This window comes from Stegodyphus dumicola, chromosome 4, assembly GCF_044657685.1.
Source record: "Stegodyphus dumicola isolate Sdum_Otavi_A_Nest chromosome 4, ASM4465768v1".
Lineage (NCBI taxonomy): Eukaryota > Metazoa > Arthropoda > Arachnida > Araneae > Eresidae > Stegodyphus > Stegodyphus dumicola.
The window spans coordinates 12783562-12806005 of NC_140771.1; the positions used below are offsets into that span (position 1 = coordinate 12783562).

Sequence of the window (22444 nt, forward strand, 5' to 3'; positions counted from 1 at the left end):
TCGTGCTTTTGAGACATGAAAAAAATGCAAGTTGAATTTTGCCAATTGGCCCAGTACAATGGGAGATATAGAACTCTCCTTTTTTTCTTGTGCACAGTGTACATAAACTCAATAGAATTAAGAAGCAGTTGTAACCAGTTTGCATTCATTAGAGATAACTGAAATTTTTGTCTAACTCAATATTAAGTGAAAATAACAATAAGGAATTTTCATCTTTCCCACTGTGTGTCTTCACAGTGTAAATGGTAGGTATCATTTCCTATTAGCATTAGAAGATGTGAAGGTTGAATCCTCTTAATATTGCTGATTTCTTATATTTCCTGCATTGAAAAGTCTATTAAATTAAATTTATTAGAAGGTAGTGTAACATTAGTTGCACATATACACATATATAAGGGTGTTTCAAAAAGGAGCAAATTTTACCTACTTATAAAATTGACATTTTTTAGAGTGTACACTCAGAAGCTGTACACTTATGTCACTTGTAATGGTTGGTTAGATGTAATACATTGCTTATCCCTAACTAGACAGCATGTGGCAGACAATTTATATCATCGCTATTTTTTTTATCTGTTTCTTATACTAATTTTTGCTATTGTCTTTAATTCACCAGATTCCCGTATTAGCATCATATTTGTATGGTTACTTTATTATTCATTTTATTGCATTTATATGTTTCCTGTGATTTGGAAATATCTTGTAGTTTGAATTGCTTTATTTACATCATATTTTACTCCTCATACATAATTTTTGTCTAACTACATTAAAGCATATAAATGCACGTACATTCATACATGCTTGTGTGCCATATTATACTACTTATGAGCATTGTGTGTTTATATTTTAAATATTTATAAACTGCTGGTTTATAGTAACTACTTTCTTTCTTTCTCAGCTAAAACTATGGATAAATATTGGTTCTATTATGCAGCAACTAATCCCTCTTAGGTCGTGCATGATAAGGTAAGTTCAGATTCTCATGTCATTACCTAAACAATAAAACATATAACCATAAAATATTGAGTTAATAAATTTGAATCAAAAGATGTACATTTATTGTATTTTAAAGTTTACTTTTAAATATGTTTGAGAACCCCTGAATTTTAGTGCAGTGATCATACAGCATCATGATTCATTGTAAAAGTTTGTGTTTCAGACAGCTGTTATTTAATTAATGATTTTATTATCATTGTAAAATATCAGAATGTTAAGAAGGATATCTTTTTAAACATTTTCTTTCTTTAAGCAAAGTTCTGTTTTAATTTGGAGTTAAAATAAAAGTATTATATTGAAAATTAGACTATTAGAGTAGTAAAAATATATTTACTGCATTAAGGAAATTCCATGATTGAAAAATAATTTTAAAGTTATTTTTCAAGGCTCTCAATCAGTAATTAATTATTAACATGCTCACTTAGTTATTAACATAACTATTAATTGATCAAAATTGTCAAATAATTATTGCATTTTATTTTCAATTTGGCTTAGGATAAAATAATTTTTCCCTTCCCCACCTGGTATCTTTAAATTACATAAATCATTAATGATAATGATTAATAATAACAAAGTGGATCAAACTTGTTCAAAGACAAAATATTTTGGAAGACAGTTATTAGTATTCTTTATTCATTATTTCAGAAGTTTTTTTTTTTTTTTTTTTTCCCAATAGCTTCATCTGTCCTACCTGTTTTTTTTTTTTATTATATAAAAACATCCTAAAAATTTACGAATTCTTATTCATAGGAATATTTATGCTTCAGTGTGTAGTTTATAAGTTTGAAAGAACTATCTTTAAATTTGTTAACTAGAATTTATTTGAAAATTTTTATCATGTTTTAAGCTGGTAATTTAAAGCAAATTTAATGGTTTTATGGTTAAAATGTAATGTGGTTGCATTATGGTATAGTAAGATAGGAAATATTATTTTTTTTACAATTAAAATACAATGTTTCTGTAGGTATCTCTGTCAAGTCAAAGATAGTCATTTGAGAGCAGTGGGAAATCGCAATATGTTTGAATTTATGTGGACGGCAGTGAAAGATCCACTTGATGCTCATGCAACATTTGATAAGGAAGGCCTGGATTTAGCATTTAAATATTTCAGCAGTACAACACTTACCATGCGATTAGCTGGAATATCACAAATTAATGTAAGTATTATTGAATTTCACATTTAGTTTAAAATTCATAAAAAGCTAATTTTCAAGTAATTCAGCCATTCTTGTTTTAGGACTTATATAATTTGACTGAACAATTTATTTTTCAGTTTTGAAGAAAAAATTGATTCACGAATTCTTGATGTAGAATTTTTCTTCTTGATTTAATTTTGTTTTTAAATTTAGTTTGTTTTTGCCTTTTTAAAGTTTTTTACAATTGTTTTTATTATTATTTAGCATTTGTATATAATTTTTGTTCTTATTTGAGTACGAATGCATGTAGGGAAAAGATCTGAACGTTTGAGTGCTATTAGAATGTTGTTTAAAAGTAAAGGTTTGGTACTAAAAAGCGGTTTTGGGTCTCAAATGATTCGAACGAACGAAACATGTATCCGAAACTCGTTAGTGAACTTGGTTTAAGGCTTTAAAATACTTTTCTCTTGACAACTGTTCTGTTTGAAGCATTAAATAAAGGAGATTAATAAAAAAAAGTTATTTTTTTATTTTGGCGCCTATATGGACACAACAATCATTATTGTAGTTTAAATAATCTTTCAAGAAGTCTAGTCATTGAACATTAGATACTACATTCTGATAACATCTGGGTATTATTTTAGTTTATCTATATAAAGTCTTAGTGGTATTTGAGAGAACTCCTTATTATTGCTTTGTTCTATGAGAATTTATAAATTCAGCAGAGAAAGTCTAGCTTTTACAGGATATTTTACCAAAGCTTACCTTTCTCTCTGGTTCCAACAGTTATACAACAGTTATAAAACACACCAGAATTTCACCATTACTATACTACAGGTATCATCCCACTGTACTGATTCTACAGTTCCACCTTAATTTTGAGCGAGAATATCCAGTGGATAGTCTGAGGATTTTCCAACCCTCTTCCCTTACCACCAACTATTCAAAGAGATTTTTGGCTTGCCTGTATTTCAAGTGTCGTCATGCTATGCAGACGACACTTGTAAACATTCATGCCTTCTCTGAGATTCAAACTTGCACCTATCGGTACTGCAGTTAATGTCGCTAAGTATTATACTGTTCAAGGTGGTAACCTAATGGCATGACATCCTTGTACGCTAACTAGGGCTAGTCTGACACTTTTGAATGCCCTCTGTGATCACCAAATCTCATTCTGTTGGATTTCTTGTGTATTTACAAAAAGCAGATCAAATAGTTGCAATAATGTCAATGTCGTCATATCACTGATGCATATGGTAATGTAAATCCACACTGATGAATATGCATGTATAGATACTTTCTGGAATATAAATATGCATAATAACTAATGGTAACTTCTTCAAATATGTTTGATATGAACTTGTAAGCAGTGCAAGTGTTTTTACATGTTTTGTTTTAGAGGTTGTTACAATCAAATCAGTGCTATATATTTATCCATTAAATAACAATTTTGTTTTCATGTTTGCCTCAAGCATTGTAACAAAACTTCACACATTGTATCCCCATGTACTAGGCTGTATGTATGACTATTTATTGTATCCACCTGTTCAGTGTCTTTTCATACTAAATTGCTGATGTTCTACAGCTTTATAGTTGACCTTTTTCCTCTTAATTTTATAGTTTTTGTGATAGGATCTTAAGTTTTGAGGGAGTGGTTCAGTTAATTTCATTTCATAAGACATCATTCTTTTATTTTAACTAGGGGATTACATTCGTAGTTTTAGTTAGCTTTGTTCATTGATTATTTGTACAAGCATAACTTGTATTTATCCTTTATGTGTACAATATCAGTATTTCTGCCTTGGCAGAAAAAAGTGCAATATAAGAATCTTTTCGGTAAGAAAGTTGCTTTAAACAAAAATTCTTCTTCTTCTTTTTTTTTTTTTTTTTCAAAATGTGAGGAAATTTGCATCAGCTCAAGCAAAAGTTCTCTTTTATCCCCCCCTAACTTGCTAAAATGGAAAAGAGCATTTTAATGCTTCTCAAAAATGAATAAGGCAAATTTGGCTGCATTTTATTTATAACTTTTTCAAGAAAAATTCTATATCTCTATATGTCTGAACTATAAATACTTTACTGTAATAAAACATAACTGTTAAATGTCCAAATGGATATCTTTTAATGTTATATATTTTTTTTGCAGAGCCATATCAATATGTATAATGAACTTTGCCATAATGAAAGCTTAGTGGAAGCAGAGAGTGTTGGTAATGCCTTAGCTAATTGGTTAATAGAAAATAAAATTATTGAATGCATCTTTGGTCCAAATTTACATGTTGAGGTGAGAACAATAATTCATGTTATTGTATATTGTAATAACATGTAAATTGTTATCTTTTGTTTGTTTTAACATGTAAACTGTTTTACTATAACATGTAAATTGTTATCTTTAATTCACATTGATTTACTGAAAAATTATTACATTTGGAATGTATTTATTGAAGTATAATTTACATAATTTTAAATTTTATGATAAAAATTTAGTTTCACTTAATTTTAAGTTTTGCATGCTATCTTTTAAATTCTTATTTGGCTTTGAAAATATCATTGCATGCTATATTTTACTGAGTTACAAAGGCTGTTCGCCCATTTTTAGTTCCTTGTATGAAGTAAAAAGGAAGTATTGTAATCGCGAAAAGTTTCAGGCAGCATAGTTCAACGAAAATATCCATTTTGACCGCTATCGAATGCAATTTAACGATGTTTTTGCGTGATATCTGTGCGTAAGGACAGAATAAAATACTCTTTTCCTTCAAAAAAATTATAAATCTGCTTTAAAATTAATTCTGAAGATAATTTTTCGTGGCGTCTGTACGAACGTATCTCTCATAACTCAAAAACGAGTAGCCTCAGAACGTTGAAATTTTGTATATAGGACTGCTATAACATGTAGATGTGCACCTCGTATTTTGGTTGCAATCGGCCGCACCAAACGTATATAAATATATTTATATATATATCCACTCTGTTACCCTGCACAGTGATCTCTGTTTCTTTACTCTTATATGTTTGTAAATTGTACATTTTTTGCTTTAAAAATGATTGAATTATGTTGTTTTTATCTTCCGGTTAAGGATATTATGCCTTTAGTAAATCTGTGTGCAATATTTTTAGAATTATCAGCAATTTTAAAGTTGTTTAATTGCCGCTAAGCCTTTTTTAATGGCGGCCACTAATGTTTATATTTGAAACAGGAGACTAGTGGATTTGTTGCCAATCTAGAGAAACTTAGCTTCGCAACAACAAAGCTAACGCATTCTTTTATTATTGCCAATTAAATCATGCTTAATTCTTTCTGGAATTTTTTCGAGAAAATAAGTGTTTGAAATTTACTTCGTAATTTTTAATATAGATATTTTGAGTTTTTATGTATTTTTGCCTTCTCGCGAAGTGAGAACTGAATTAATTAAATGAGAAATACTCAATTGTCTCTGAAAAACTGTTTCTTTCCCTTTTTTTTTGCTTAATTTCTTTTATTTTCTAGCTTTATTATAGTATTTGAATAGAATATGTGGCAACGATTAGATAATTCTGTTCTTTAAATGATATAAATTTTGTGCATTATGAGTTATAATATGAACAAAATATAATACTGAAGGGGAGTCATCAGTTTTGCGCAACACAAAAAGTGAGAATTTTAGCTGATTTTCGAGTTTTAATAAGTCAAATTGTTTTTGTCATACATATATGAAATTCTCAGTGTGTCATCTTTATACATAGATGATTACCTTTATTTATTTTACTTAATAGTGTATAAGAATTTGTTTTATAAAGAAAAAACGAACTGTATTTTCTGAAAATTTAAAATTTGTACTGAAGCACTGCGCGCAAACTAACAGTAATACAAATTTAGTTACAGTAATAATTTTTAAGTGAATCTATCGCCAGAGCGTCGCTATGGTAAACAAATACTAGAGTGAATTTTAGAGAATGCATTTATTCTATTGTGGTTTATGCGCTGTCGTCAAAGTAGACTTAATTCAATCCAATAAGTTTAAATGAAATGCAAGAAAAATGTGTATAATTTAATATTCCATACAAGGAAGTCATGTGGTGTACACATCAGATTTTTTTAGAAGATTTTCATTGTATTTGCAGAATTATTTTACCTAAAATTTTTGTGTTTTAAATGTTCCATTTGATAACCCTTATTCTTCACTATCTTCCTGCAGCGTAATTTCAAAAGACAATAAAGCCTTTTTTAGTATCAAAAGAGGTATTTTATTTCATTCCTCTTGAACGACTTTCCAAAGTCAAAGAAGGGCTGTAGGTCAACGTTTAGACCTTCCCTTTTTAAAAGTGCGAAAATGCAAAAATCCATGAATTATTCATCAGGAGGTTTAGTAGAGGTATGAGTGAAGGGTATGGTTTTGATACAAGTTTCTTTTTCCATTTTTTCAGGAAATTAACAGTGGATTTTGACCTGCAGGCAATACTTTTTTTTTCCGTACATCAAAATCCTCTTAGCTTCCCCCCTTCTTATTAACGTGCTGTCTATCATTACGTTAGATACCGAAAAAGCATAGCTTTCACATTATTTTTTTGTAACTGAATACGAATGATTTTCATCGGAAAGAGCACAAACATAGCCTTCCATCCATTGCTTCTTTAAAAGTGCCATTTTGCACGAAACAAAAGCTTCAAGTAGCAGACGATAATTTACTCTTTAAAAAACATAGTTGAGTTAAAAAAATTTTTTCCCAATCAAGGGATTTATTTTTATCACAAAGTAAAGTCGTTTTAAAAGTGTGCAAACAGTCTCTGTATAAATATTTTTCAAACTCTTCAGTATGGCTATAAAATTCAATATAATTTGCTTTTTTAAAACTTATGTATTAATTAAAAAATATTTTTTAAAGTGGTAAGTTTGGAAATAAAAAAAATTTTATTATCTTTCTTGCTGGTCAGAAGTTTCTAAATAAATGAAATAACATTAATACACAATTTTTTGGAATGGTAATAATTGCGTATTCAACAAATCAGATCTTCTGTATTACTTTTGAAACAACATTCTTTCAATATGATCTTATATGTCACTCTATCATTTTTTTTCCTATAGCTGTATTGTAAATTATATTCTAATTTGAAATTTTTTTAATTAATTTGAAAAGGTACTTGCATTCAAAATAGATTTTTAAGCAGTGTAAAATAAATTGATGCATAAGGGAAAGGGGAAACCTTTTAAATTCATGTTTTATAATAATTAAACATGAATTGCTAACAGTACAAAACTGTGTGTAAAATTATTTTACTATCCATTTTGTATAAAGTATTGGATGAATAATCAGTTTGTTTTTATTATAGCTAATTAAGCAGAGTCATATTATTTTGAACTTTCTTGCAATGGAAGGTCGGATAACAAATGACCATATTGATGCTGTATGGTCTGCTGCTCAGTTAAAACACTGTAGCCGTCAAGTTTTAGATTTATTGCCACCTCTAATAAAGAATTTAGAAGTAGCACCTGTTCTTCACCTGTATAAATTATTGTGCAATGTTGAAACAAAAGAACAGACTGAACAGGTATGAAAAAGATTTTGTTTTGCCATTTATTATTGGAATTATGTTTTATGTGAATACTATTTAAAAGGCAACATAAGGGGGAAATTATTAATAGATGAATAAGCATAATTTATTTTCTTTTAATTCCGAATAATATATTTACCTCCATTTCTGCTTAATAATTTTTTAGTTTGGTTTATAATATTCCAATCTGTGAGTAGAAGAAAGTTACATCTGTTTAACATAAACATTCGTTACATGTATCCGTAATATTTTAGTACAGTCAATAAATAATGTAGCAGAGGATATTTAATACATTTTATTTAATGAAGCTGAAAAGTATTGTTCACAAATATTTAGGCATTTGTCCCATTGTGACTCTATGCATAATGCCATGCTTGTAAGAAAAGTTGGGTGCTGTTTGAACCACCTGCCCATGCACTTCTTGACTTGATCGTCCATTTGAAACTGTTGTAACTGCAATGCATTTTGAGCTTGCCAGAGATCTGGAAGTCATATGGGAACTGATCTGGACTATAGGGTGAGTGAGTCAGGACTTCCCATTTGAACTTCTTCAGAAGTTCCTCTTGCCTTGCCTGTGTGTGCTGTAGCATTTCATGTAACAGAATGACACCATGAGAAAGTTTACCAGGCTGTTTCAATTTGACTTCCTTCCTGAGCTTTGTTAACATTGTATAATACTGCTGATTATTTGAAGTATTATTTGGAGCACAACGTATATCACTTGCATTAGACACCACATAATGTGACCGAGGTTAATGTTACCTTTTGGATATTGTTACCCAATTGTCAAAGTCCCGCTCATCTGTATATGAAAACATGCAAAATACTTTACTTATTCTGATCAACGGCACTTAGCCCCTAACCCAAGTACAATGGGAACATTGTAACGACATTGCAAACTGGTCAGAGAGGTTGCAAAGTGGTCATGGTAACTTTTACGACGTCTTTACAACGTTGCGAATACGTGAAATATTTGCCGTTGCATCTTGGCAATTTGTCGACATTGCTGAAACGTCATGATATGACCGCTGTTAGACGTGGTCGTTTTAGCATCTTTTTCATAGTTCATCAGCGTTATTTTTAGAATGAAAAGAGACTAAATCTGCCCTTTCAAGAATCTGAAGTCCGAATAAGATTTATTTTGCAATGTTTCATTACTTTATTTCATCTAAATATTTTAATCTAAGGCAGATTCATCTAATGAAATATAAATTTAATATAAATACTTGAATTATTACATTTTATTAGTTTTAAAAATATGTGCTAAATTATTGTTAAAATTTTGTTAAAATAATTAATACTTAAAAAATATTTGGTTGATCTTTACATTATGGTAACTTGGCGATTTTTTGGCGAAAATTTGGCAACCAACTCTCCTACAGAAACCCTGTATTTTTTTTTCCCCGCCGCCATTTTGTCTTCACGAAGTAAAGACATGTTTCTTTTCTTTTTATCTACTGAACACTTCTTCCAACAATCTACTAGCCGAATTACACTTATGCTAGAAATTTTATCAAACAAAACTGCTTAATCATGACAAATATTCACTGCAAAATTGGGAAAAAGTGCACAATACCATACTCCTTACGCGTTTTTCAAAATAACACATACACATAAACCATGTACACGCCGACTTATTTTTACTTAAAAAAAATCCCAGAATTGCACAAAAATGGCATTGCGCACACTCTTCACTATATCCATGTACACTGCTTTTTTCTCATAAATTAGAAAAATTTCACGAAAATACATGACAATTTTCTCAATCCTTAAACCCGGTAAAAAGAACATATATGAAATTACCTGATCGCGAAAAAGTATTTACCCTTTATAAATATGAACATTTCCACATATAAAATAAATAAAATATCCAAAACTTTTACCTCTAAATCATCTATTACATTATACACGTCACCAACGAATTCATACCGCAAGCACATTACAAATACTTAGTATCAAATATTTAAATTATTTCCATGCACGTTTACTTCAACTTAAACGTATACCAAATTCCTACAAACATAAAATTCACAAAATAACTATCATTTAATTAAAATATCACTAAACCATGTACACGTCGACTTATTTTTACTTAAAAAAACATCCCAGAATTGCACAAAAATGGCATTGAGCACACTCTTCACTATATCCATGTACACTGCTTTTTTCTCATAAATTAGAAAAATTTCACAAAAATACATGACAATTTTCTCAATCTTTAAACCCGGTAAAAAGAACATATATGAAATTACCTGATCGCGAAAAAGTATTTAGCCTTTCCAAATATGAACATTTCCACATATAAAATAAATAAAATATCCAAAAACTTTTACCTCTAAATCATCTATTATATTATAAACGTCACCAACGAATTCATACCGCAACCATTACAAATACTCAGTGTCAGATATTTAAATTATTTCCATGCACGTTTACTTCAACTAAAACGTATACCAAATTCCTACAAACATAAAATTCACAAAATAACTATCATTTCATTAAAATATAATTAAATTCAAAAACACTACTTAAAATATAAATGAGCACATACATTAAATTATAAAAATTACCTTACAATCCTAATTACTTTAAACTAAATCATTGCTAATAACAATTTTCCCAATAATACCAAATTCCTTACATTTAGAACAATGCATAAAAATAATATCCTCAAATAATTAAAAATACTAACTTACCTAATCTTCTTCAGAATCTTGATTACGTGGCGGATACACTTTTCTAATTCATTCAATAAAATTATTGAAAGATTTTTTCTGCGAATTTTTCCTCCATACTTCCTCCGCTAAATAAAAAGCAAACTTCTCTTTATCACAATGCCTAAATACCCATTTCGAATTCACTTTAGTTAGGGCCATGGGATCAAAAAATTAACCAACACTGTTTCACACAACACAGAATAAAGCTAAATACAAAATTTCCAGATTTTTTTCTCGATTTCCCCCCTTTTCCGATTAAAGAACCGTAATTCGTCCATTAATATCACATGACATATCCCATGATCTCTCATTTCCCTCACGCAAAATAATGCGTAATCGGAACTGAGTACTGCTCACATTATTACCAAATTGTCAGGTAGTAACCTTTATCGCCTCCAAAATGTCGCCAAACTACCAGTTACCATATTGTAAAGATCAACCAAATATTTTTTATAAATATTATAGCAAAATATTTAAAAATGAAACTAATCTATAAAGTAAGTTATTAAGTTATGCATTTTATATATTTTAAAAAATCATTTTCCGAAATCAATGCAAATCACGTTAGCAATTATTTTACTGCTGAAATATGACTTTATTTATTATTTTTGAAGTAAGGATGAATTTATTTGAATTAATATGCTGACATAATATGAAACATTCTTACCGTGTACAGAGTAAAAAGTACAATTTTCACGAAGATATGATTGTGGGTGAAGATGTATTCACTGTTATAAATGGGGCAATTTTAAGAATTCCGAGAAAACGTCTAATATTAAAAGATGTTGCATATCCATGCATATTTAATGGCTGTCCAATATATCTGACGGAAAACTGACTGACAGTCAGCAGAAGCAGAATTGAAAAATTAATGGAAAAGGAGAAAGAAATATTAACACTTTTAATGGAAAACGACAAAATTAATGGCTTTGATAAATTACTAATAAATGCTGATATCAAAATTAGAAAAACTGTGAACAAAAATATGAATTTCATTACCTATAAAAGTTCTGATGAACTGTTTGTTACGTTTTTGTCCATCTCCATGCATTTAAAAATGCTTGGTTTAATCCTTGTATACGGTACACTCGTGATTTGGCGATATTGACATTACAAATGTTTTAGCGAGCCCGATAAATATTTTTTCGTAAATATAATCTTGTGAACATTGTTCGTAATTCTGTTCAGTTGAAATAATTCTTCTATGCCATTTAAAAAAGATTCTGTTAAATTATCAGAAGAAACGTCGAAAGGTTTAATGCCATCGCATGAACCGCTGAAAAGTTTCGACTGAACTGCTGTTCGAGAGATTGACATTCCATGTACATATTATTTACTGGATGATTATATAAATGAACATCTGAGCTAGAGGCTTGCGTGCTTTGGCTATCTGCCAAATTCGAACAAGTTAATTAACGGCGCAGTAATTTTAGCCTCCATCTTATTTTCAGAAATATTTTCTTCACGGTTTTGTAATTCACCGTCGGAATTAAATACTGGAGAGCTTCAATACAGCAAGAGAATAATGGAAAAGAATATAATGATGGCAGTTTATTTTGAATTGAGGAGAAATCATGGTGGTAATGCTGAATTTCTGCTTATTTTGTTTGTGAATATCTGCTCTACAATGCCACATGCTAAAATTGTCCACACAGTTAAATAGTGTTCTGTTTTGGTGTTTTACGTTTCTGGTGATTAAATTTACATGATGGTGTTCTTCAATTTGCAGTGATCCAGCGCTGCAGTGTTTTATTACTTGTTGTTTGGTAGCTATTCTTCCAAACACTGTAATTCGTGTTTTTTTTTTAAATATTGCTGTTATGTGTGTCTATTAAATTATCTCAATAAATGAATGTTGGAAATTAGGTTTTATTCTTTATTAAATTTAAGCATATTCTATTTTCTTCATTTACATTTTATGTGCATGTGATAACAAAGAAATTCATAATAAAACAAAAAGTTTCATCGTGTGCTATTTAACGAAGAGCTTACTTTAATGTACTTAGCTTACTATTGTATACTATATTATTTAAATTATTTCTGTACAGTATCAAAAGAAAAGTTATTGGTTATAAAAAGTGCATGAAATGATCATTGTAATCTACCATTATTCAAAAATGTAGAAACTAATAGTAAGTAAATACATTTACATATGATCGAAAGAAATGGTGTTAAGAAACATCAGCATTACGAGTAAATACTGCAATCCATAATTATTGCACTTTTAAATGCTTACTATTTAAAAAGTGCAAATATTTTTTTATTAATTGGAAAGTTTAGTTCTGTTACCTTCCTTCTGCTATTTATACTTTCAAACACTGCTAGTTCATGTTTTTTCTTAAATAGTGCTGTCATGTATGTTGTTTGTTAGGTTATTATTTCATTTTAGATATGAATATGGGAAGTTTTTTTGGTTATTAGATTTAGGTATATTTTTGTATGAAATATTTTTGATTAACTACTAGTCTTTCATTTGCATATCTTGGAGATATAGAAGTTAATGGTTTTATATTTTTTACTATGAAACGTGAATAAATTTATACTTGAGTTCAAGTAAAATACTGATTATGTTACCATAAGAACCGCTTCCTAATTTATCATAACAGGGGCAATTTTCATTGTCTCTGAGATTTAACAGAAATAAATGTGATAATGCTGTTATAATCAGAAACACTCTTTTCTTTACCCACATATATAGCTTTACTTTTATTTATGTCTGATTGAGTTTTATTTACTTAAAACCTACTATTATTGTTACATATTTATAATAACCACTTTCATAATTACATCACTTAAAGGATTTTAAAAAAAATGATCAAATCTAAAATAACCATAACTTAAAATTTAAGTTATTAAAAAAATTTAGTTTAAAATACTGAAAATAATTAAGGCTATTATTAATTATGCATATTTAGTCTAAAGAGAAATTTTTTTTATTATCTTCTGGTTTTCAGGTAATGATAAAATATTTAAACTTTAAAAAAATACAAAGAATACAAAATTTTTAAAAAAGAAGAAAAATACATTAATTATTAAGCTTGTTTTTCTGCATAAATCAATATGTAACACAAGGACGTCATAATGGCGTTTTCACAACTGTTGCAAAAAGGTTGAATTCTGCAAACATTTAGGCGTCATTAAGACGTCCGTCACTTTCACAACCAAAATATAACGTGAGAAAGACTCAATAACGACGTCTATTCAACATAAACCTTATCTGCTAAGACGTAATAAACATGTCTGCTGCAGCGTTTGCAAAACAGTGGAGTTTCGTGGACATCTGGGCGTCTTAAAGATGACATATTGATCGTTTTTGCAATGACATCCGCAACCAGTTTGGGCAAGGTTGTTACGACGTTGCCGTGCTACTTGAAAACCATATTTGGCGATTTTAGATTTGTGCCAAGACCTCGGCTTAATTTTGCCAAGGTCATGAAGTGCAAATGTAAAAATAAACAGCACAATGTATAATAATAATAATAACAATAATACTTACTTGTCATGTCTTAAGAATATTTTTAAGAATCCTTATTATTATTTTATCACATGTAATTGTTCCAGTCAACTGCTGTAGTTTCACATATATTAAACTGTTTGTTACTCCATTTCATGGACATCAGCTCCTCTGTCGAAGATCAGATAAATTTAATAGCAGTGATAAACAATATTCTAGAACAGCTGAACCTATTTCCAACATGGAGACCTTTTTTTTTTTTTTTTTTTTTTTTTTTTGCACGCAGTGAGATTTTGGCAAGATATCTCAGTTGATAGGCAATTCAGTCTTGGTGGGGGGCTGTTATAACAAAGAAGTTCTTGATCAGAAAGTCAGTTAATTAGGTCAAAGTATTATAGAATTAATTTTTTAAACTGAAGTAAAGTCACCAAATAAGCCCCAAACCAATTATAAAATTTTCAAGTGACAGAAGAATATCCCCAAATTACCAAACAGGCATTTTCAGTTTTAATCAATTATTTAAAATTAAGCAAACAAAGCAGTTGTAGTTTGCTGTAGATTTGAATAAATATATCAATTTTGAGGGTGCTTAGACATAGGTTTCGCTTCTTCAGGAGAGGAGGGGTCTGCTGAATTTTCCCTCATCTCTTGGGGGGGGGGGAATCGGTAAAAACATCTGCACATCTGCTCTGGTTGCTTTTCATTTTTGTGTAATATTTAATTTTGCATTTGCATATTTTCTTTTAATGATGGATGCCATCCAAGTATTAAGATCAGGAGTCATATAAATTCCAGAAATGTTATGAACAGTTTATAAGCGAATTTTTGCATTAAAAGCAGTGTGAACAGTTAATAACAAATTTTTGGCTTTTCCTAATTAAAATGCTGTGAATATATATATATATATATATATATGGTTTATATTTATATTAAAATAGTTAAATTCCAATGCTATTTTGAAGACCACTTCTTTTCTCATCATTTTATGTTGTCATTCAGTTTACCGTAAAAGGTATAAAGGATGCATGTGTACTTTAAAATTAGGAAACATTCTGTCTTAGATTTATGTTAATTTTAAATGAATACTTTTGAATTCCAGGAGACAGCTTACTGTGACTTATTTATGCCGTTTTTTTCTTTTCAAATGTTGGAAGACTTCATGATCTTTTAATGTGTTTATATGTGTTGTAATATCTGTGCTGATAGGAAATGTGTTTTTTTCTGTGTTTGCATCATCTATTTAAAACAAATACCAATTTAGATGTATGTTTTATGTATTTAAAACTTTCTGTTCTCTTCATTCTTGTATGTTTTTCCAAGTTTATAACTAAAGCAAATAATAAACTATATTTTTTACACATCTCCAAGTGTAGAGAAATTATGATAAAAGACCATTAATGTTTCATAATATATAATCTTCTTGACTAATTTTGATTTAAAATAGCATGTCTGCTTTTGTATTTATGAGTTATAATTACATCTGCATATTATTCCCTGTATTTTTAGACATTACTTCTAGCATCTGCTTTAATCAAATTTATATGGTCAAATGGAAACACTACATCTGGTATGATGGTTTCTGAAATAGGTGATCACTCAAATGCACATAGTCCATTTTCTGTGTTAATGAAAGGAGCTTTACATATGGGTAAGTTTAATATCTATTTTTAAAATTACCAGTATTGATTAATCATAAATTTTTAATGGGAGAATAGGTAAAAATATATTTATGGGTACCCCTTGGTGAAAATTGGTGATTTTTGGCAGTACGTGGATACCGAGTTTGTGCAATTCTTTAAATTATTTTGGCTTGTGTAGCAGCGATTTTTGTGTAACAAGACGAAGAATTTCACAAACTCGGTACCCATGTACACATTTACCTATTTTCACTTAAAAAAAATATCGGAGAATTGCACAAACTAGATATAGGCCCATTGTCCGTGTACACATCAAACTATATTCACTTAAAAAGTCAAAGGAGCAGCAAAAAAAAAAAGTAATATCAATAAAATACCTTTTAAATCAAACAATGAAATAATATAAAAAAGAAAACTCATCTTTGCCCTACACAAAGGATATAACCACGTACCTTATTTACGAATTTAATCTTCAGTCAAAAAAATTCCTTAACAGCATCCAAAAACTTCCTAAAATTATATGAACTAGAATCTGTATACTGGCATTGCCACATGAATTCACAAAATAAGAGTAAAAAATATCCTCCCTAGCGATGTTCGACTGTACGCATTTCTGACGTTTGACCATATGCATTTCTTTCCTACAAACAGGACACCTAATAAAGGCTACGAAGTAAACCTTCATTTACACACCAGTCAAGTAATGCTCTTTCTTTTCCCCTTTCTTTCCAAATCGTACAGAAACTTATTAAAATTAATCTTACCACATTCAGCCATTTTACCATCTAAACCACAAAACAAGAATTATAGTTCCTAACCAACACACATCCATATAACGAATTTACCGCAATCATGCAACCGATTACATCATAATAGGGTTTCCATAACATTCAACTATTCAGGCTAGCATAAATGAAACAACAACTTGATGATAAGTGAAACAACAACTTTGCGATAATAACAAGGGGTACCCTTTTCTCTACTCTAACCAAAGAACATGTAAAAATAAAAGCTTTTTAAATAAATAGCGTGAAAAGATTGTGTTTTTAAAATGTTTAAATTTGTGTACTAGCATCAGAGTTTGCATTCTACGTATAGATGTATTTAGATATAATTATCATAAAAACAATATGAATATGTCAGCTTAAATTTTATTTAAATAAAAAAATTTCAATCTTTTCATGATAAGATATACTTATGTTTCGAGTTTAAGTGTTTATTTCACAAATCGGTGAAGTGCCGCCATCCATGAAACACAAAGAAATGCATTGTGATTTCAATATGTAAAATCAGGTTGATTACTCACAATAAAAGTTAAAAATATTTAAGGATATTCAAGTTTAGTTCATTATATCCATAGGAAAAAAATCAAAAAGTGCCAGATTCCCAGTGAAACACAAAACTACATCGCAAGGACACTTAAATGATTAAAATATTTTTATGGGCTTTGATTCCAGATTTTACTTTTTCAAAGCTGCTTAGTGTGAAGTATTAAATATATGGAGTGTTTCTCTTTATGACATTTTAAATTATGAAACAGAGTGATTTACTAATGCAAAACAATACTGGCTTTCCTAGAATTTCAGTCACCACAAACAAATTAGTAAATATAAAGATATTAAAATATTTTAATAAGCACTTTTTACATCTGTAAACAGTTTGTTTCCTATGTGATATGATTCTGATTTCATTAAACTGTTTGAATATTGTGTACTTCACTTTCTAATGGTGTAGAATAAATGTACTTTTCCTAATATTTAATTCTGTAGCTAATATAGTTTTAATATAAATATTTTTGTTCATCTCCTTCTGTGAACATTAATAGTTAAATTTAGTTTGTAAATGTAATAAAATATGTATTTTGCAAAGAAATATATTTAGATCACTTTTTACATTTTCTTTAGGTGTTAGTGGTAATGAAATATCTGGTTTAATGAGGAAGCGCGAACCTAGCAGCAGTGAAAGAAGTGTTAGTATTGAAGCAAGTAATAGTGAGGATGAGCGCAGTGATGTTAGACATGTTCATACAGCTAGTGAAGTAAGTAATAACAATATAGTGTAATTTATTATTTAAGGGTTTTTGTGATTAAGGTAATTTAATATTTATATTTCGTATTTATAAAGTTCAGTAAACACAGAAATATTTGTGGGGCCATGCAAATTGCACTTGCTAGGTGCCTTCCATTTCAAAAGGTCCCCAGTAATTAAAAAATATGTAAATGTATCCTGTGTCTTTGAAAGAAGGAGTCCAAAAGTTCAAGTGAGATAAACCTGTTCTTGATGATGTCATAAATTTGCTCCTGAAATGTCATAGCTGACCTGTATTTCTTCAAATATAAATAAACCTTAACATTATACTTCACGTCTCTTCACACCTCTACAGAAGACCAAACTCATTTGTAACAATTCATACTCACTTTAGAGAGGTTCAAAATATCGTATTCAAAGAGATTTTTAATTCAAGGGTTGAGAGGAAGAGATATCATATTTAAAGGCCTCATTCAATTGAAACAGCGATGATCGCTCAAACAGCGATCGTTGTATCCAGCATTAGCGATCACTTTTGAAAACGAGTGATTTTTCGTATTCATTTGAAACACTTCCCTACCAGTCGAACTCGTAGGGGTTGCCAGAGGTTACTTGATGCGCGATGCTGTTTGTCACGTGGTCGGAAGTTGCGTTTGTTTCGAAATAACCAATGAAAGAGCTACCAGATGTGCAGGTTGACTCCTCGTAACCATTTTTTAGGGTTGCTGTTCACGTTTGGCGTGCCATCTTTGGCTTTCCAGCGCTATTGTTTCAGTTTTATCTATGAAAATTCTTCAAAGGTATTATTTTATTTTAATTCCTTTATGAAAATAGTTAACCTAAAAGACACATTCCATTCACATAAATCATATACATGTGAAAAATATAGGTCAAGTAAGTTTTGCATACTGAAAAAAAAAGTGATTCAAAAGACCTCTTAAAGCAAAAGAAAAGAAAAATGTACCTAGTTCTATTAACAACTCAAAAAATACAATGTAATATATTCTAAAAGGAAAATTATATAATACACAATGATGTAGATTACATATATTTAATAAATACATAAAACTCTATAATGACTAATGTTCATAACTATATAATAAACGCCAACACATATCACATCATGGTACATAACACTGCTATGAAAGGAAGAATTTTTAATTAGAAACATACCTTTTATATTTATTTGATAACATAGACGAATAAAATATAAAGATGACAAGAAGTTATGAAAACACGTTATGCAACTTAAGAAACAGTAAGAAGCCTTTTAAGTTATTGCAATATCATAAGGCACTGATTAGGAAGTAAATATCATTTTTTCATTCTTTTACATCAGTAATACTTTTTTCATTAAAAACTTTAGCAGTGAAAGCCAAAACAGATTTATCATTGGTGCCTCTGATGCAAGGTCACACAAAAATAAACTTGATTTAGCAAATTTCTAAAACATTAAAATCAAAAATAGTAAATTACAGTAACATATATTATTAAATTATTTTAATTACACATAAAAAATTGTCTGAATTAAATTAAGAATCACTGACTAAGCTTGTACAGCATTTTAAAACATATTTTATGTTGATACATTGGAAATAAATTGACAGCAATCGCAGTTAAATGAAAGAGCTGGAAATACAGTCTACACGATGTATAAATACAGTCAAAATTATTCGTTAAATACCTAAATTGATGCTTACCTTCTTCAAAATGAATATAAATACGATATATTAATGTTACTTTAAGGGAAACATTATATAATGCATAATTTCAATCATATTATCCAATGTTTAAATTTTTTTTTTTTTTTTACATTAAAGGCCGACTGACAGATTTGGCGACAATATAATAAGGTCAAAAAATAACATACGATTTTAAACCATGAATCCCGCATTAAAATTTAAATAAAAAGTGCACTTCATAGTTATAATCACGCACAAAATTGAAATCAAATGTATAATATAATTATTTAAACTTTGTCCTTTCGCGATAATAACAATAAAGAAAATCACATCAGCATCTACTTATCGCCGTCGGTATTTGTGTATTGACTATGCACATTCTGATATTCATTTTGTACATATAAATCAGTTTGTCATTAATTAGCAATACTTAAATGATAATACACATTTCGCTGAAACATGAACACTTATTTTTTTAACAATTATGAAAACATACGAAGATGAACTTACTTCAAAAGCGCACGGTCTTGCGATCGGAATCTATTCCAATGGACAAGAATTAATTACCCATTTTCTTCGTATTTCTTCATTTCTCGGGAAATAGAACATACTAAAGTTATTTCTGGAACGATATGAATAATTTGATGCAGTGCATCCACGCATATTTCTCTGAATTAGGTAGCAATCCATCAAACAAATGTAAACAATGTCCACTAGCAACAATGTCCTAAATCAATGTCCTAAATCAATGTCCACTAGCAACAAGTGCACTTAATTTGGATACAACACAGATGATGTGTCGGCTGCCCTTGCTAGGATCCTTATACACCCTATACTTTGATATAAGTTGATGCTCACTCAGCAGATCTAAAGCATTTTCTTTAGCACACTTGATTTCTGTCCTCGTGAAAGCACAAACAACACAGCCGCCATATTGATTCGATCGTTTTTCGGCGAGGAATGATGGGTTCCAAGTCATCGCTATGAGAACGAGCGATCGCGAGCTCAGAGTGATCGTTGCGTTTCAATTGAATACCAAACAGCAAAATCAATCGCAACTGATGATGTATGACAGCTAACGATCACTAAATGTTTCAATTGAATGAGGCCTTATATTAAGAAAAATTCTGATTTTACTTGATTTGGTTGTGATTTTGTTACTGAATGGTATACAGAACAAAGTCTTTAATCCGGATGTCCATAATCCGGAATGATCTATAATTAAGACCTCAAAGCTACAAACTTTCTGCACGTGCGTAGCATTTACACATGCACATATGCATTTACGCATGCGCGTTTAATGTATAACAGACGGTATAAGCTAGGCTAAAAAAAATTATCTAATTATCTATTTCAGTTAATGTTGCAGATTGCGTTGTTCCTTAATCTTCTAATTGGATCTGGCTTATTATTTTTTGCAGACTGTTAGAGCAATTTTATAAAAGTAAGCTTGAACTTTCGATTATGTCAAAAAGAACTTCCGATTCTGGAGCTACCAAAGGATCACAAAGCAAAAGCATGTTTCGATGTACTGCTTCTGATAGTGAAGAAAGTGACAGAGAGGTTATTGAAAATGAAAAATTTTCGATTGATAAGTTAGTCGGTATTCTCGATACAGCAATTACAGGACTTGAACAGTGGAACTGAACAAGAAATTACAGGGGTTGGACAAAAATACGGAAACACCTTTAAAAAAACGTGTTTCTTTGCTTAATATGGTGTAGGAAACCCGTTGGCATCCAAAACAGCTTGCAGTCTTCTCGGAATGGATAAATACAGTTCCTGTATGTTTGCCAAGGGAATATTATACCATTCTTCCTGCAAAACGGTGGCAAGTTCAGATAACGATGTTGGCGGTGGATAACGAGAACGCACTTTCCGTTCCAATGTAGACCACAAAGGTTCGATAATATTCAGGTCTGGTGACTGTGGTGGCCAGGGGAGATGGGACAACTCATCCTCGTGCTCAGAAAACCAGCCCTGGACAATGTGAGCTGTGTGAACAGGGGCTTTGTCGTCTTGGAAGACACCATCACGATTGGGGAACAAAGTTTGTACCATGGGATGAACTTGATCAGCCAAAATGTTCACATAAGTCTTGGCAGTCATGTGCCCTGACATAGTTATCATGGGGTTAGCAGAGAACCACGATATGGCTGCCCAAACCATAACAGAACCCCCGCCATGTTTCACTCTTGGCAACAAGCAGTCTGTATTATAGGCTTGAGATGGCGTTCTCCAGACGTAAACTCGGCCAGAAGTAGGAAACAATGTAAAAGAAGACTCGTCAGACCATATTACTCGCTTCCACTGCTCTATAGTCCAGGCTTTATGAATTAAACACCACCTTTTCCTGTTACGGGCATTAGCATCACTATGAGTGGCTTCTCAATTGCAGAATGGCCAGCAATTCCCTGTTTATGAAGCTCCCTTCTAATTGTTTTGGTACTCGCAGGGTTCGGTAACACAGCATTCATTTCAGCAGTAACTTTTGCAGCTGTGGTCTTCTTATTTTTCGTCACAGTTGCCCTTAATGATCGTCTGTCACGATCACTCAGGACACACTTTCGTCCGCGCTGTGATTTAGCAGATGATGTTTTTCCGCTTTTCAAATATGCGGAATAAATCTTCGATACAGTACCTCTTGAAACACTAAACACCTCGGCTACCTTGCTTACGGAAGCACCTACCATACGTGCTCCAACAATTTGCCCACGTTCGAAGTCTGTTAACTCTGACCTAATGCAATGACAACCGCACATAACAGTACTCCGACAACAACTGAACTGTTTAGCACATTGACGAAGTTGTATAGGTGGCGTCAGTAGTCAAAAACGCCAGCGCCACCTACATATTTCATTAAAATCAATCTTTCTTTTCAAACATGCATTTCACAAGGTGTTTCCATATTTTTGTCCATCCACTGTATGTCTGTTTATAGAATTAAAGAGAAAGTATTAGCACAAAAAACGAAGCAACTTAAACAACTTACATTGAAAGAAATGTTTAATAAAATAAACAAATAAATATTAAGTTTTTTTTTTGTAAATTTAGTACTCTATAGATCATAATTGCTCTTTATTTCATAAATTACGGTTTCATATTTTTAATGTTATAATTTCTGCATGCCATCTTACCAGATTTAAATTGATCTATAATCCAGAAAAAACCCTAATCCTGAAGTCCCGACGAGTCTGGATTAAAGACATTGTACTGTATTTGCATCTTACATACACTTTTTAATTCAATTATTAGACTCTGACTGGAAGTG

At 30.4% G+C, this 22444-nt stretch overlaps 1 protein-coding gene across 2 annotated transcripts in view; it reads left to right on the forward strand.

Moving 5' to 3' along the window:
* The window catches only part of puf (ubiquitinyl hydrolase 1 puf), a 223611-nt gene that overhangs the window by 34439 nt on the left and 166728 nt on the right, over nt 1-22444 (forward strand). For both annotated transcript variants that reach the window (XM_085814567.1, XM_085814568.1), the window contains exons 5-10: nt 896-963; nt 1958-2150; nt 4273-4410; nt 7434-7652; nt 15333-15474; nt 17368-17501. In XM_085814567.1, the coding sequence (XP_085670693.1) occupies nt 896-963; nt 1958-2150; nt 4273-4410; nt 7434-7652; nt 15333-15474; nt 17368-17501 (894 nt within the window). The remainder of the gene's footprint in view (nt 1-895; nt 964-1957; nt 2151-4272; nt 4411-7433; nt 7653-15332; nt 15475-17367; nt 17502-22444) is intronic.